At 38.9% G+C, this 18256-nt stretch overlaps 1 protein-coding gene across 1 annotated transcript in view; it reads right to left on the bottom strand.

The window, feature by feature from the left end:
* Window positions 1-18256, bottom strand: part of TTC27 (tetratricopeptide repeat domain 27) — a 179689-nt gene that overhangs the window by 28900 nt on the left and 132533 nt on the right. Inside the window, exons 14-15 of the mRNA XM_052648906.1 lie at window positions 12947-13045; window positions 9178-9230 (exon numbers count right to left, since the gene is read on the bottom strand). Of these exons, the coding sequence (XP_052504866.1) occupies window positions 9178-9230; window positions 12947-13045 (152 nt within the window). The remainder of the gene's footprint in view (window positions 1-9177; window positions 9231-12946; window positions 13046-18256) is intronic.

The raw sequence follows: 18256 nt of genomic DNA, 5'->3' as shown, positions 1-18256 counted from the left end.
ATGCCAGTTGGGGAGCTAAGATCCCATGTGCTGCAACTACTGAGCCCACATGCCACTACTAGAGAGCCCGTGTGCTGCAGTGAAAGATTCTGCATGATGCAACTGAGACCCAACATAGCCACATAAATAAGTGAATGAATAAACAAAAGTTAGAAATGAAATAAGAATAGGGATACACGAATAAAAACCAAGAAGAAAATCTGAAACTGCAAAAGACATTAAAAACAACAAACCAACAAAACTCAACATGTGACAAAAACTAGTTTCACACAAAGAGAGAATGGATGAACTGGGAGATAATAGTGAGAAATTCAAATGAATTCAGATTAAAGAAAAGAATAATAGACACTGAGGGAAGAATGAGAGGTAGGATTCAAGTACACATTCCATAGACATTTCAGAGTAAACAAAAGCAGAATATGGTAGGACACTGCATTTGAAGAGATAACAACTGAGCATTTTCCAAAACTAAACAAAGATCTAAATTCTATGATCAAAGTGTATTTTGTGTACTGTTATTCTAAATAATGGTAAACTAACACCTAGACATATTATGTGAAACTGCAGTACATAAAGGTAATCCTAAAACATATAAAAGAAATGACAGAGAACGGCAGATATTTCACAAGCAGCAAAAGATGATAGAAGACAATAAAACACGATCTATAAAGTGTTAAGCAAAAATAACTGTCAGCCTAAACTTTTATCATCAACTAAACACTTAGGACCACAGCCTTGTCTAATTCAATGAAACCAAGCCATGCCTGTGGGGCAACCCAAGACAGGTGGGTCATGGTGGAGAGGTCTGACAGAATGTGGTCCACTGGAGAAGGGAATGGCAAGCCACTTCAGTATTCTTGCCTTGAGAGCTCCATGAACAGTATGAAAAGGCAAAATGATAGGATACCAAAAGAAGAACTCCCCAGGTCATTAGGTGCCCAATACGCTACTGGAGATCAGTGGAGAAATAACTCCAGAAAGAATGAAGGGATGGAGCCAATGCAAAAACAGCACCCAGTTGTGGATGTGACTGGTGACAGAAGCAAGATCCGATGCTGTAAAGAGGAATATTGCATAGGAACCTGGAATGTCAGGTCCATGAATCAAGGCAAATTGGAAGTGGTCAAACAGCAGATGGCAAGGGTGAACGTCGACATTCTAGGAATCAGCAAACTAAAATGGACTGGAATGGGTGAATTTAACTCACATGACCATTATATCTACTATTGCGGGCGGGAATCCCTCAGAAGAAATGGAGTAGCCATCATGGTCAACAAAAGAGTCTGAATGCAGTACTTGGATGCAATCTCAAAAACGACAGAATGATCTCTGTTCATCTGCAAGGCAAATCATTCAATATCACAGTTATCCAAGTCTATGCCCCAACCAGTAACGCTGAAGAAGCTGAAGTTGAACGGTTCTATGAAGACCTATAAGACCTTTTAGAACTAACACCCAAAAATGATGTCCTTTTCATTATAGGGGACTGGAATGCAAAAGTAGAAAGTCAAGAAACACCTGGAGTAACAGGCAAGTTTGGCCTTGGAATGCAGAATGAAGCAGGGTAAAGACTAATAGAGTTTTGCCAAGAAAATGCACTGGTCATAGCAAACACCCTCTTCCAACAACACAAGAGAAGACTCTACACAGGGACATCACCAGATGGTCAACACCGAAATCAGATTGATTATATTCTTTGTAGCCAAAGATGGAGAAGCTCTATACAGTCAACAAAAACAAGACCAGGAGCTGACTGTGGCTCAGATCATGAACTCCTTATTGCCAAATTCAGACTCAAATTGAAGAAAGTAGGGAAAACCACTAGACCATTCAGGTATGACCTAAATCAAATCCCTTATGATTATACAGTGGAAGTGAGAAATAGATTTAAGGGACTAGATCTCATAGACAGAGTGCCTGATGAACTATGGAATGAGGTTTGTGACATTGTACAGGAGACAGGGATCAAGGCCATCCCCATGGAAAAGAAATGCAAAAAAGCAAAATGGCTGTCTGGGGAGGCCTTACAAATAGCTGTGAAAAGAAGAGAGGCGAAAAGCAAAGGAGAAAAGGAAAGATATAAGCATCTGAATGCAGAGTTCCAAAGAATAGCAAGAAGAGATAAGAAAGCCTTCCTCAGCGATCAATGCAAAGAAATAGAGGAAAACAACAGAATGGGAAAGACTAGAGATCTCTTCAAGGAAAATAGATACCAAGGGAATATTTCATGCAAAGATGGGCTTGATAAAGGACAGAAATAGTATGGACCTAACAGAAGCAGAAGATATTAACAAGAGGTGGCAAGACTACACGGAAGAACTGTACAAAAAAGATCTTCACGACCCAGATAATCATGATGATGTGATCACTAATCTAGAGCCAGACATCTTGGAATGTGAAGTCAAGCGGGCCTTAGAAAGCATCACTACGAACAAAGCTAGTGGAGGTGATGGAATTCCAGTTGAGCTGTTTCAAATCCTGAAAGATGATGCTATCAAAGTGCTGCACGCAACATGCCAGCAAATTTGGAAAGCTCAGCACTGGCCACAGGACTGGAAAAGGTCAGTTTTCATTCCAATTCCAAAGAAAGGCAATGCAAAAGAATGCTCAAACTACCTCACAATTGCACTCATCTCACATGCTAGTAAAGCAATACTCAAAATTCTCCAAGCCAGGCTTCAGCAATACATGAACCATGAACTCCCTGATGTTCAAGCTGGTTTTAGAAAAGGCACAGGAACCAGAGATCAAATTGCCAACATCCACTGGATCATGGAAAAAGCAAGAGAGTTCCAGAAAAACATCTATTTCTGCTTTACTGACTATGTCAAAGCCTTTGACTGTGTGGATCACAATAAACTGTGGAAAATTCTTCAAGAGATGGAAATACCAGACCATCTGACCTGCCTCTTGAGAAATCTGTATGCAGGTCAGGAAGCAACAGTTAGAACCGGACATGGGACAACAGACTGGTTCCAAATAGGAAAAGGAGTATGTCAAGGCTGTATATTGTCACCCTGCTTATTTAACTTCTATGCAGAGTACATCATGAGAATTGCTGGACTGGAAGAAACACAAGCTGGAATCAAGATTGCTGGGAGAAATATCAATAACCTCAGATATGCAGATGACACCACCCTTATGGCAGAAAGTGAAGAGGAGCTAAAAAGTCTCTTGATGAAAGTGAAAGAGAGTGAAAAAGTTGGCTTAAAGCTCAACATTCAGAAAATGAAGATCATGGCATCCGGTCCCATCACTTCATGGGAAATAGATGGGGAAACAGTAGAAACAGTGTCAGACTATTTTTTTGAGCTCCAAAATCACTGCAGATGGTGACTGCAGCCATGAAATTAAAAGATGCTTACTCCTTGGAAGAAAAGTTATGACCAACCTAAACAGCATATTGAAAAGCAGAGACATTAGTTTGCTGACTAAGGTCCATCTAGTCAAGGCTACGGTTTTTCCAGTGGTCATGTATGGATGTGACAGTTGGACTGTGAAGAAGGCTGAGTGCCGAAGAATTGATGCTTTTGAACTGTGGTGTTGGAGAAGACTCCTGAGAGTCCCTTGGACTGCAAGGAGATCCAACCAGTCCATTCTGAAGGAGATCAACCCTGGGGTTTCTTTGGAAGGATTGATGCTAAAGCTGAAGCTCCAGTACTTTGGCCACCCCATGCGAAGAGTTGAATCACTGGAAAAAACTCTGATGCTAGGAGGGATTGGGGGCAGGAGCAGAAGGGGACGACAGAGGATGAGATGGCTGGATGGCATCACGGACTCGATGGACGTGAGTCTGAGTGAACTCCGGGAGATGGTGATTGAACAGGGATGCCTGGTGTGCTGCGATTCATGAGGTCCCAAAGAGTTAGACACGACTGAGCGACTGAACTGAACTGAACTGAAACACTTAGGAATAAATGCAATATCAAAAATTTCAACATGTACAAAAAACAGGAAACTTTACCACTGGCCCTTACTTAAAAGAACTATTAAAGGGTCCCCTCTTGCAAAAATAATGGGACTTTCAAAGAGAAGTAAAGGGATATAAGAAATATTCAATGATGACAAGAGAAACAGAGGAAGCATGTCAGTAACTTAATTACTGAGCACAAAAATAATTATGAGTTGTGTTTTTAGTAAGTAAATCTAAAAGTCTGTAGACTATATTCTTTGCAACTAAATAAAAAATCAATAGTAAATACAGAGTTAAAAAAACATATGCTTACAAACTTGAAATGCACTCCTAAAGTAAAGAAACCAATGAGGGGGCAGAAATTCATATTAGAAAGCACAAAATATTTAGAATTTAAAGAAAGTAGTATATATCACTATCTGCAAGATATCATATTTAGAGACAAAAAGCAGTATTTAGAGAAAATTTTATAATTTTTACATGGATTGGTTATAATTATGACAGATGGGAAATGAGTTAAAATATTCAATTTAATCTGATAGAAGAACACCAAATAATTCTAAGAAGAAAAGAAATGTTAAGAAAGAAACAAATGATCAACAAAATCAAAAGTTGGCTCTTTGAAAAAAAAAAAAATAATGAAACAAATGTTTAGCTAAATTCCATTCAGTTCAGTTGCTCAGTCCTGTCTGACTCTTTGTGACCCCACAGACTGCAGCACACCAGGCCTCCTGGTCCATTACCAACTCCCGGAGTTGACTCAGACGCATGTCCATTGAGTTGGTGATGCCATCCAGTCATCTCATCCTCTGTCGTCCCCTTCTCTTCCCACCTTCAATCTTTCCCAGCATCAGGGTCTTTTCAAATGAGTCAGTTCTTCACATCAGGTGGCCAAAGTACTGGAGGTTCAATTTCAGCTTCAGCATCAATCCTTCCAATGAATATTCAGGACTGATTTCCTTTAGGATGGAATGGCTGGATCTCCTTGCTATCCAAGGGACTCTCAAGAGTCTTCTCCAATACCACAGTTCAAAAGCATCAATTCTTCCGCACTCAGCTTTCTTTATAGTCCAACTCTCACATCCATACATGACTACTGGAAAATCCATAGCTTTGACTAGACGGACCTTTGTTGACAAACTAATGTCTCTGCTTTTTAATAAGCTGTCTAGGTTGGTCATAACTTTTCTTCCAAGGAGCAAGCGTCTTTTAATTTCATGGCTGCAGTCACCATCTGTAGTGATTTTGGAGCCCAAAATAAAGTCTGCCACTGTTTGTATTGTTTCCCCATCTATTTGCCATGAAGTGATAGGACCAGATACCGTGATCTTAGTTTTCTGAATGTTAAGTTTTAAGCCAACTTTTCACTCTCCTCTTTCACTTTCATCAACAGGCTCTTTAGTTCTTCCTTTTCTGCTGTAAGTGCGGTGTCACCTGCATATCTAAGGTTATTAATATTTCTCCCGGCAATCTTGATTCCAGCTTGTGCTGCACTCAATATGCCAGCAAATTTGGAAGACTCAGCAGTGGCCACAGGACTGGAAAAGGTCAGTTTTCATTCCAATCCCAAAGAAAGGCAATGCCAAAGAATGTTCAAACTACTGCACAACTGCACTCATTTAACACGCTAGCAAAGTAATGCTCAAAATTCTCCAAGCCAGGCTTCAACAGTATGTGAACTGTGAACTTCCAGATGTTCAAGCTAGATTTAGAAAAGGCAGAGGAACCAGAGATCAAGTTGCCAATATCCGTTGGATCACTGAAAAAGCAATAGAGTTTCAGAAAAACTTCTACTTCTGCTTTATTGACTACGCCAAAGCCTTTGACTGGGTGGATCACAACAAACTCTGGAAAATTCTTAAAGAGATGGGAATACCAGACTGCCTGACCTACCTCCTGAGAAATCTGTATGCAGATCAAGAAGCAACAGTTAGAACTGGACATGGAACAATAGACTGGTTCCAAATTGGGAAAGGAGTTCGTCAAGGTTATGTATTGTCACCCTGCTTATTTAACTTATATGCAGAGTACAACATGAGAAATTCCATTAGAATTTAGAAAAATGGTATAAATAAAATTAGTATTATTTTAAAAAATCATGAGAACATCACAAACAAATTATGCAAAATGATTTAACAAGTACAAAGCCAAATAAACCAATAAAAATGAAAACCAGGTTAGGTGGTTTTTACAGAAAAAGTTTATCAAGCCATCGCAGAATCCTTGCCTTATCCAAGCTACTTCAGAAAATAGAAGAAGACTTAAGAACTTGATGTTGACAAGGAAATCAACAAAACTTCATGTCACCTATTTTAAAAGTTAAACATCTTAATTATCAGAAAGATGCTTGATGCTTTACTCTACTGGCTGAACAAACACTATAGCTCCCTTAAAGATCAAAAATGTTTTACTGGACAACTATAGTAACCTCTTTCAAGGGTAAGCTATCTGGCCCTTTCCAACATCCTTTTTGCATTTGATTTGCTAACTTAAGACCATGAGGTCCACGTCTCTTTTCCTGCTGAGCCTCAAAGTGTTTCATCAAGACTTTCCTTTTGCTGACTTCAAAGCAAATTTTAGAGGTGATGATGGAGGTTCTTCTGGCTGATCCAGGCCATTGGTCTGGGAGTCATCCCCTTAAGAACTTAAAAAGAAGTGTGCCCATACCATCAGTAACTTTCTCAGCTAGTCACAGAACACACAAATCATTTAATCAACGGTACTGATTGAAATGACTTCTTTACGATTAGTCTTTTAGTCTTTTCATAACAACCAATTCACTGCAGTTTAGTTTTGTATTCTCTACATTAAACAATTTACCTAAAGTTGTCATGGAATGTACTAATTCATTTACCCCCGACCCACTCTCCTTTATAGTTAAAAATGGAAGTACCCTTGCTCTAACACTTCTTCATATTCAGCCACAAATTGTTTCCATATAATTTTCCCCCCTTTCTCCACTCCCTCTGCACACATCACATGGGATATCAACTGTGGACTGAAATTCCTGAAGTGGACTGAGATTCCCAAGGTCTCCCATCCACATACGGGTAGGGATGAAGTTATCCTATTGGAAAAGATGTCAACCAGCAGCATCCCACACCAGGAGGATTATCTTTTTTCCTGTGTGTCCTCCTATCCTCTAATCATAGTTGCTTGGCCCACACAATTTTTGCAATAAAATTCTGTTTTTTTGGAAAGTATGACTTCTTTCTAGGGAGCTTCAATTCTGGATTCATTTATCAAACCATGATGGTATGATAATGCACTATGACAATTATATAGGAAGATGGAAAACTTTCCCATGGGACTGGTAGGGCCATGGTGCCTTGGGGAATCAGATGAAACAGGGAAAACAGCACTTTAGTGAAGAACCCAGCAACAGCAGAGCGAGAGATGAGGGAGTGTAAAGGGTCACCTTAAGGCAGGGATAGGATTCTTTTGAGAGGAGTAGTAATGATTTGCCCCTGCAATAACAATCTCATGAGTGAAGAATGAGCTATGTCTGGAGCAAGGCAGCAAAGAAAGCAAAGTAAAATGGCAAAAATAAAGGAGTGATTTACCTCTGACCTTACAACCCCACTTTTACACAAAACCCTATTCAGGGAGCTACAGGGACAAAACAGTGTCAAAGAGAAGCTGAGGAACAATGTGCAAGAACCACCAAGAGAGAAAGCAATTAGAATTCTTAGGGTTAATAGGCTGGAGGACAAGAGGTCATTACATACACAATGATCAAGATTACTAGAAAAACCCACTGAGGGCATTCCACGGTTCCGGCAGGGATTTTCCCTCCCCTTGCTTTACACCAAAAGAGTCTCTAGTGAGTTTTAACACAATCAGTTGCAATCAAGAACACAATATTATTTTTCACAGAGCGTGGTGGAACAAACAGTACTTTATTTATATAGTTATCATCCGAGAGCAGCAGAAGCATTTCATGATCTCGACGTAATGTGGATTTACGATATCTCCAGAAATACTCATGAATCCACAAAGAAAACTAAGTTTGAAATAAGGGCAAACAAAAATGGAAATACATCTATCCTTTCATTTATTTAAAACTAGGATAACAGCCATCCTTGCCTCTTCCCCTTCCTTGGTTTTCTGTAGCCAGTAAGTCCAGTTGCTTGTCCCCTTTATAAACTGGCATCTGCCCCTTCTTTTTCAGTCTAGCTATCTCCTGCCTGGACTATTACAACAGCTGTCTCCTAACTGGTTTCCCAGCCCCCAGTTTCCTCTCTAGTCCATCTCACACACTGTCATCAGATAAATTTCCCTCTTCATAAAATCTCAAGAAATTTCTCTCTTCATGAAATGACCCCCACTGAAGTCTCTGGCTTCCTATTACCAACAATCTCATCTCTCACCATGGCTCTCACTAGTCTTGAGCTGGACGACTTTACTTCCTGTTCCCTGAAGTGTGGCATTCATGCCTGTCACCCGAATTCAAAAGGCTAAGCACAGATATTAATGACCATTTATTTCCAAAGCCTGTCCCCTCTACCAATTCTTCAAATTATAGCTTGAGTCCAACAATCTCTCAGAAGTGTTTCTAAACCCGCATCACACATGTTCTCTTCTCTGAGATCCTCAGAGGATTATACAAGTGGTAGAGAATGTAAGTGTTCTACAAATATTACCTACTATCCTAGCCCTCTCTGTACTTCTCATTGAGATTTATCACATATGACTTAGATTATTAATCAATTTTTAAAATAATATGGCATAATATTTTCTAAACCCACACTCCCTGAAGTCACTGGTTCATAGTTCTATTTCTCAATAATGTTCAGTCCACAGCAAGCAATCATGCTCTGCAACACGCTGGAGGGTGGGAGATGTGAGGGAGGTTCCAGAGCGAGGGGACATATGTATACCTGTGGCTGATTCATGTTGATGTATGGCAGAAACCAGCACAATATTGTAAAGCATTTATCCTCCAGTAAAAAATTAAGAAAAAAAAAAATCTATCTGTTGAGCTGACTAAAGGCATGCTTGGTTTTATCATGTAATGAAATTTAGGACACAAAATTTCAGTTTCAAATAGAGTTCAAAAAAATATTTATTACATACTAAGTGATTTAAAGAAATAAACTATACTTAGAATGCAAATGGCTAAATTAAGTCATTGTAACTCAAAGATACGGGTAAGAAAGGGGAAAAGATAACGAGGAAAGGCCCAATGTTTCACTGTTCAATTGAAGAAAATCTCATTCATTTATTTTGGAAGCAAAGTTCTTCATCTTTTTTGGTGTACTTACTTTTGTTTTAATCGGATATAAGAAGTTGATAAATTGTTCCAAGCTTCAGCATTCTGAAATGATAGAGAATTCAGTTACAGATTATTCTCTCCTTTAGGTATAACTGCTGCCAACAAAAATATAACATATTTTCTTAGCTCAAGATGTGCTTTTACAATCATAATTTTCATAAGGTATGTTTAGAAGTGTATAAGAAATTAAATTAAATTTAACATTTATAATTAAACTTAATATTTATAATTTTTAAAAAGTCACTAAAACAATCAATAGAATGATATAACTGTTATCACCCTAATTTGGAATTGAGAAAAGATTCTATTTCCAAATTCAGATTTACAAAATAGTTGGGCAATTATAACAGCATTTACACAATATATAGATCAATTACAAATCTAAAGCAGTGCAGAATATTGTTTTTCCTATCATAAAAGGGTTTGTTATTTTGCCATCATCCTTTATCAGACAGGAGAATAAAGGAGTATGTGTTCTCTAATGTTAATGCCACATATTTCATCAAACGCATTTCTCTACCTATTTTTCTATGCAATGACAATAAAGTCTATATAAATGTTGATTCTAACAAGAATGATATAAATTATGCTTGCTCTTCTTCGTTCCACATTTTATAAAACACAGAGTGTGTAGTTCGGAAGTTCCAAAGACACAATTTAAAAATTAATGGCAATGGACCTCTGCTTATGGACAGAATACAGTTAGGACCAGACTAGTCTTATTACCATAAAAAAATATCTAACTGGACAAAATTTTAGGAGACAATGTTTTTGAGAAGTTGGACAGTGGGCAGCACAGGACTGTGATCCCTGAGAGAAGAGCTGTTGAGGTGTCTCAAAAATCAACCTGCACTTCTAGCTAGAGGCACTTAGAGGGCTACAGCACAGAAAGATAGAAACCAAACAAAACACAGCAAGTCTTACTGAAAGGAAGAAAAAAGTTCAGAGTTCAGAGCTGCAGAAGTGGTTGAACTTGTAAGACAAACTACCAGAGAAGAGAGATCTGTTCAGAGAATAAGCTCCAGAAATCTCACAACTCCTTGAATCCTTGGCTAAATACTAAGCTATACTGTGCAGGGAAAAACTTCTAAAGGCCAGGTAGAGAACAACTACCAGAGAGCTGTGAGCTGAAAGGAGATTCTAGAGGTCACACAAGTGCTGGGAGCTAGTCAAGTTTCAACCAGTCTTAGTGGAGAATTCTTACTGATCAGCCGTGGGATTAAATTCAGCCCCCAAAATGTTATACCCCAAGAGAAGGGTGACTGCAAGTCTAAAATAAAGACAACAACAGACCTACTCTAAGCTGAAAATTAAGCTGATCCAGAATGAATTAACCAAATGCCAAAAAACCCTCTGCCTTCAAGGGAAGACAACAAAACTTAGAAACTCAACAACATGGCATCCACAAGTGTAGGATATGATAAAAAAAAAAAAAAATTGGTAGACAGGCAAACAAGCAGGAAAATTCATCCATAACCAAATTAAAAATCAGTTAATAGAAACAGACACAGAAATTAAGGCGATATTAGAATACACATATAAAAACTTCAAAGCAGTTGTTATAAATATAATCAAATATTTGAAGAAAACATGAACATTATAAGGGAACAATCAGGGAATCTCAGTAGAAACACAAACATTGTAAAAAGAACCAAATAAAAATTCTTGAACTAAAAAAAAGAAAGCACATTATCTGAAACAATGTTATTTTTTGAGATGTAATTGATACACAGCACTGTACGATGCTGATATACAGCAGTGTAACTGATAAACAGCATATACAGTTTTAGAAGTACTACATGATGACTTGGCACATGTATAGATTTGTGAAGTGATGACCACAATAAGTTTAGTGAATATCCACCACCACACACAGTACGGTAAGCTTAATGACTAGGTTTAACACTAGATTTGACATAAACATAAGAACTAAACCAATAAACCTCTTAGAAAAAAAGATAAGTTAATCTTCATGACCTTAGATCGGGCAATGGATTCTTAAATATGACACCAAAAGCACAAGCAACAGGTTAGACCTCATCAAAATTAAAAACATTTGTACTTCAAAGACACTATAAGAAAGTGAAAAACAACTTACAAAATGGGGGGAAAAAACTGCAAATCATGTATCTGATATGGGGCTTATATCTAGGATACAGAAAGAATTCTTACAACTCAACAATAAAAAGACCAATAACCTAAATGGGCAAAGGATGTGAGTAAACATTTCTCTAATGATACACGAATGGCCAATAAGTACATGAAAAGATGCTCAAGATAATCAGCTGTCAAAGAAATGCAAACCGAAACCACAACAAGATACTGCCTACTAGAACAGCTACAATCAAACAGACAGTAACAAGTGTCGGCAAAGATGCTGAGAAACGGAAACATGTCTACACAAAGACTTGTAAGTGAATATTCACAGCAGCATAATTCACAGCAACTGAAAAGTGGAACAGTCTAAATGCCCATTAATTGACAGATGAATAAATAACACGTGATATGCGCATACAATGGAATAGTATTTGACCATAAAAGGGAAGGAAGTGCTGATATATGACACAACATGGATGAACTGTGGAAACATTAATCTAAGTGAAGAAAGCCACCAAAAGACTGCTCATTGTTATGATTCCATTTGTATGAAACATTTAGAACAGGCAAGTGTATGGAGACAGAATATCCATTAGTGGTTGCCTAGGGGTGGGGGTGGGAGGTATGAGTGGAAAGTCTCTGGGGGAAATGGGGAATGATTGCTAACTGGTACAGGGGTTTCTTTTTACAATAATAAAAATGTACTAAAATGGTGGTGATGGTTGCACAATTCTGAATACACTAAAAAAGAAGAAAAAAATCACTGAATTATACACTTTAAATGGATGAACTATATGGTATGTGAGCTATTTACCACCTCAGTAAAGCTGTTAAATATTTAAAAACCATAAACTACCAAAAAAAGAACTTTCTAATAATGCAATTAACAGGCAGCCCATATTGGGGAGTGACAAAATATATGTGACATTTTGCTGTTTATTTCAGCAAAGTATATTTTTTAACTAAAAAACTATTTTATTAAAATTATTTCCTAAACAAACTATGAATACCTTAGATATTATAAGAAAACACTTACTTCTAGATTTATAAATCATATACCTTAGGGCATGAACTTCTACCAATGGTACACTTTCCTCCAACACAAAAGGAATGATGTTCTTTTTCTTGGACATAAAAATAATAGAAAGTTTGAATCTTTCTGCCTTATTTTCTCTCTCCCTCCCTTTTTACTGTGATAAGCTAGAGAGAAACTGCTGTAAAGGACAGGGAGTTTAGCTCAGTGCTCTGTGAAGACCTAGAGGGGTAGAATGGGTGGGTGGGGGTGGAGAGAAAATAGAGGAAGGGGATATATGTATACATACAGCTGATTCATGACGTCATACTGCAAAAACCAACACAACATTGTAAAGCAATTATATTCCAATTAAAAAAATGTTTTTTAAGCTAATAGAAAAAACAACAACAACAAAAAAAAAAAAAACCCACTTAACATGAGATCACCCTCTTCACAAATTTTTAGGTGCACAACAGTACAGTTAACCGTGGGCACAATGCTGTACAACAAATCTCTAGAACTTAATCATCTTGCATAACTGAAACTACATACTTGCAGGAATTGCTGTTCTGAACTACAGTTCAGTTCAAATAATTTAGAGAGGACCAAAGAGCTGTGATAAGGAAAGAAGACCAAACAAACTTACGTCAGGTTCCAGAGTCACACACCGCTGAAACGCCCTCGCTGAGCCTCCGTAGTCTTCCAAGGCCAGATAGGCACAGCCCAGAGAAAACCACACCCCGAGCTGCAAGACCAAAAGACGAAGCCATTCAAACACATAGAGACATTTATAGGATTAATCTGAAAATCCCTTAGGATGCTACCAACACACACACGACACTAGTAGTGTATAGAGCTGTATCATAAATATTGCCTTACACTGTATCTTAAACTAGAAAACTTAGCTATGGAGATGATATTTTTCCATGTAATTTTCAAAACTGTAATTCAAAAATGAAAGCACGTGCAACACTGCACATCTTTAATTGAGAAACACCCATTTGTTTTAACCGACTCCATGAACACAATGCAGAGCTCTGTTGATAAGCCCCGACATGATAAATTAACTTTACATTTTTACTGAGCATCAATGTAACCATGTAAAAAATATACAAACCATCAGCAGATTCACAACTGATGAACGTATTACAAACTTGAGAGGAAAAAGTTTTGCTTCCATCTTCAAGATGGACCACAAGTATACTTTTGCTGTTTAACCAAGAGCCAAACTGCCCTGGCATGTACTGGCCTAGGCGTGCACCGGCCTAGGCATGCCTAAAAAAATTTAGAAAAAGTAGGCTCAGAATCTGGATTACCAAAGAGTCACTCACAGTGGAAAGCCTGATTTAAGTCAGAAAGATTTGTAAACTTAGAGATGTGGAACAGGCAACCATGAGGGATGGGACGGGGAGGGAGGTCAGAGGGGGGTTCAGGCTGGGGGACACATGTACACCTATGGCTGATTCACGGCAATGTATGGCAAAAAACACTACAATACTGTAATTAACCTCCAATTTAAAAAATATATTAATTAAAAAAAAAGGAAACAGGTGAGTAGGAAGTGGCTATTGAGAATTACAAAAGAATTCTTTATTTCACAGGGTTTCCTTAAAATTCAATAGCCTCTATCAAAAGGAAGATAAAACTGATAAAAATTCAATGAAATTAGTCAGAAATGCAGCTATTACAACTCTGCTTTCCTCTCAGATATAGTCAGTAAGGCCAACGGTAGAATGAATTCTGCATTCTTACTTTCTCTGACTTCTAGAATGAGGGCAGTGAGCCAGCAGACAGACTTGGTTGAACACTGCAGGGTGGGAAAGGAAATGAGCTGCTCTGTTATCCGTCCATGGCCTCTGGTCCATGGCCTTCCACAGAGGCGGACAGGAGGCTGCCCCTACCCTCCCCCAATTCATACAAAACTTGTTCCATATGGCTAGTTGAGGCCTGAAAGTTCTTTAAGCAGATAAAGATTTTTAGCCGATAATTAGAGATAAGGCTTAGAAAGCAAACATCCCTGGGCAATTTAACACTTTGTCTTGAATTCACAAGAGGCTATAAATAACTGCTATCAGCAGCCTTTAAGAGAACAAATTTTGTTAGAAGCATAGGTAATGGCTGAAAACAGGGTGGGTGTGTGTCTGGGGGTCAGTGGGGGATACAGAGGTGGAAATTAAGTTAGAAGTTCCCTTTTCTGAATCAAGGGACTCCAGCAACTTAAAAAGTAGCTCATTACTCTTTTCTTTTGTCTGGTTATTTAAAGCATCAAATGAAAAGAGTTCCAATGCACTAAACCACATTCACTGAAAGTGACTCACTCTGAGAGGGCCTAAAGTCTGATGCTAATGTATAAAACAAGCTTACTTCTAATCTAGTCGAAAGTTTCAAAATCTGTGTATTATAATTCATCATTTATAAGGGGCACTTTTTTTCCATTTAACGTCTCTGAATGCTAATAACCAATAGCTGACCAGACTTTTACTGTGCATGTATGTGTTCTCAGTCGCTCAGTTGTGTCCAACTCTTTGTGGCCCCATGGATTGTAGCCTGCCAGGCTCCTCTGTTCATGGAATTTTCCAGGCAAGAATACTGGAGTGGGTTGCCATTTCCTCCTGCAGGGAGTCTTTCCTACCCAGGGATCAAACCCCCTTCTCTTGGATCTTCTGTATTGGCAGGTAGATTTTTTTTTACCACTGCCCCACCTAGGAGGTCAGCATTTAATTTTCTATACAAGGTGGCACTTATAATACATTGCCTCTTACAAGTGACAGCATGTTATACCCTCAAAGAATCATGGCAGCAAGTTTACTTGGAATGAGGAATACCTCAAATCAAGAAAAATGAGAAGTGCCCACAAAGTTCTCAAAATGCATATGCCCTGCTTGTTTCCTGCATCAGCAAAGAACAAACTGACAACAGAACTATTTCATGTGTGTCATAAAAAACAGTGAGTAAAAATTCAAATGAAAAGAAAAATTGAAAATTTATTTTTCAATCCACCTCAAAAGACAAAGATTATATAAATGTCTGAAATTAGCAACTATCTTACAGCTCCAACATAAGCTGGTGATGAGATTACTATGTAAGTTTTTAAAACAAGTCAATGCTTTATAACTAATGTCTTAACACCAAAATAAGTTTAATAAAAATCAAGCAGATAACAATTTAATATATAGTACTGTGATTCCCTTTTCTTTTTACTCTTGATCATTTGCGTAACTGCTTCAATAATTTGCATCTAAAAAAAATCCAGGATCATTAAATGCTAGTAGGTTTTCATCTACTAATGACAAATAATTAAGATGGGAGATGACTTCTGTATATACCCTATTTTTTGAATCATGAAATGGCTTTAAAAAAACTCTAAAAAATTAAAACTCACATGAATCCCCAAGTTCACATTGTATATGGCTGCGTACAAAAGGTCTTCATCTCCTAGTCTCCAACTCCTATGCTATCAGATAGAAATATAATGCTAGCCTCATTATATTTTCTAGCAATCACATTTTAAAAGTAAAAAGAAATGAGTGAAATTAATTTTAACAACATTTTACTTAGTTCTACATATCTAAAATATTATCACTTACACATGTTATTAATATACAATATCAGTGAGATATTTTATATTTACTTTATTCATTTGAAGTCTTTGAAACCTGGTGTGTGTCCTACACTAACAGCAGATTACAGTTTGGACCAGCCACGCTTCAAATGCTCAACTGCCACATGAGGCTGGTGGCTACCATACTGAGCAGCACAACTCTACACTATTTCTCTACAACAGTGACAGAGACCCTAACGTACCTGCATCCTTTCCTTTGGTTTCCATTAAAAAAAAAACTGGCTCCTCTGGCCAAGACCCACTCTTGGGCTCCTCTTTTGGGCTCCTCACACACCATAGTCATTCCTGTTCCTCTTCACACAATAGCAACCAGAATAACTAGCATTTAATGAGCACCTAGAGCCAGCTTAAGACTAAATATTTAAAAAACTAAGATCATGGCATCCAGCCCCGTTACTGCATGGCAAATAGAAAGAGAAAAGATGGAAGTAGTGACAGATTTCCTCTTCTTGGGCTCCAAAATCACTACAGACTGTGACTGAAGCCATGAAATCATAAGACGATTGTTTCTTGGCAGGAAAGCGATGACAAGCCTAGACAGTGTGTTAAAAACCAGAGACATTACTCTGCTGACAAAGGTCTGTATAGTCAAGACTATGGTCTTCCCAGTAGTCATGTACAGTTGTGAGAGATAGACCATAAAGAAGGCAGAACGCCGAAGAATTGATGCCTTCGAACTGTGGTGCTGGAGAAGATCCCTGGACAGCAAGAAGATCCAACCAGTCAATCTTAAGAGAGATCAACCCTGAACATTCACTGGAAGGACTAATGTTGAAGCTCCAGTATTTTGGTCATCTGATGCAAACAGACTCATTGGAAAAGTCCTTGATGGTGGGAAATATCGAGTGCAGAAGGAGAAGGCAGCATCAGAGGATGAGACGGTTGGATGGCATCACCGACTCAATGGACTTGAGTTTGAGCAAACTCTAGGAGATGGTAAGCAACAGGGAGGCCTGGCATGCTATAGTCCACAGGGTCACAAAGAGCTGGATGTGACTAGGCGACTGAATGACAACGATGAACACCTACAACGTAGCCGAGCACTGATACTACGCGCTTTCCATACATCACCTTGTCTATTCCTCACAAACGGCCTTGCAAGGCAGTAGACAGCACCCTCACTGGTGAGATGAACACAGACCAGAGTCAGTTAGTGATGAAGGCGAGATCTAAGGTCCAGTCAGCGTGATTCCAGAGGCCGTGTCATCTCCACATGACCACGCTGCCTCCCTCTACACCGTTCTGCCCACACGCAGCCACGGTTCACGGTAATGCCATTCCTGTCAGCAGCAAAGGGGGTGGAGGAAAGGAAACAGTCCACTTAACACAGGCTGGGAAGACCCAGGAGATCAAGTTTTTAAGAACTGGGGCATTATCTACGTCTCCCTGAGAAAGTTCTCCTGACAGGCAAATGGATAAAGACGAAGCAGAAGAATGGATGTTTAGCTGGAGGAAAGAACTGAAAGGCAAACCTCTCACCAAGGGACCGGGCAAGAATGGAGAAAGGTAGTAACCATCACGGAGGCTCTGGTGGAGACTGCTGTGACGCTTACTTCCAGTGGGGACTGTGACGGCAGGCAAGCTCTAGGCAGGCCTTTTAGAAGCTGACGGTCCAGTTTTCTACTCGGAAGACGCCAGTACAGAGCCACAAAAGCAGACTAGTTTGAATATGACATACATACTTGAAGAATGGCTTTAAATTATTTTTTAAATAATTAACCAAAAGCAGGAATGGTTGAAAACATCATCTCTCTTTGAACTTCCTTCAAAAGCCCCCGAGAGAAACAGGAATAGAGGGAAAGATAGATTGACTGGGGTTCAAGAGGTTCTAAAGAACTGAATGACCTTGGCCATGTCACTTAACCTCTGCATCTCACTTCCCCAGTTGTTAAATGGGTGGGTGGGGGGATTAAGCAAAAATTCCGAGGCTCCTTCAGATCCCAGATTCTGAAAACGCAGAGGCCACAGGGTTCAAAGGTACATTACTGCCATCTAGTGGCAAAACAAATACACTGATGATGCAAACAGAATCAGCAGGTTTGATGAACTAAGAAATGAACTGAGGCTTAGAAATCAATTAAAAAAGGCCACAAGAAAAATGAGGTCTGAAAAGGAAGTGATTTGCCTGAAGTCACACAATGGTTCCTGGTTCCTGCTGTGCAATACTTGTGGTGAAGAGAGTGACTGTATGCTAAGTCGCTTCAGTCGAGTTTGACTCTACGCGGACCACAGCGCGCCAGGTTCCTCTGTCCATGGGATTCTCCAAGGCAAGAATACTGGAGTGGGTTGCCATGCCCTCCTCCAGGGGATCTTCCTGGTCCAGGGATCAAACCC

The sequence above is a fragment of the Budorcas taxicolor genome, chromosome 11 (assembly GCF_023091745.1).
Source record: "Budorcas taxicolor isolate Tak-1 chromosome 11, Takin1.1, whole genome shotgun sequence".
Taxonomy (NCBI): Eukaryota; Metazoa; Chordata; class Mammalia; order Artiodactyla; family Bovidae; genus Budorcas; species Budorcas taxicolor.
This window is presented reverse-complemented; position numbering and strand designations above follow the sequence as displayed.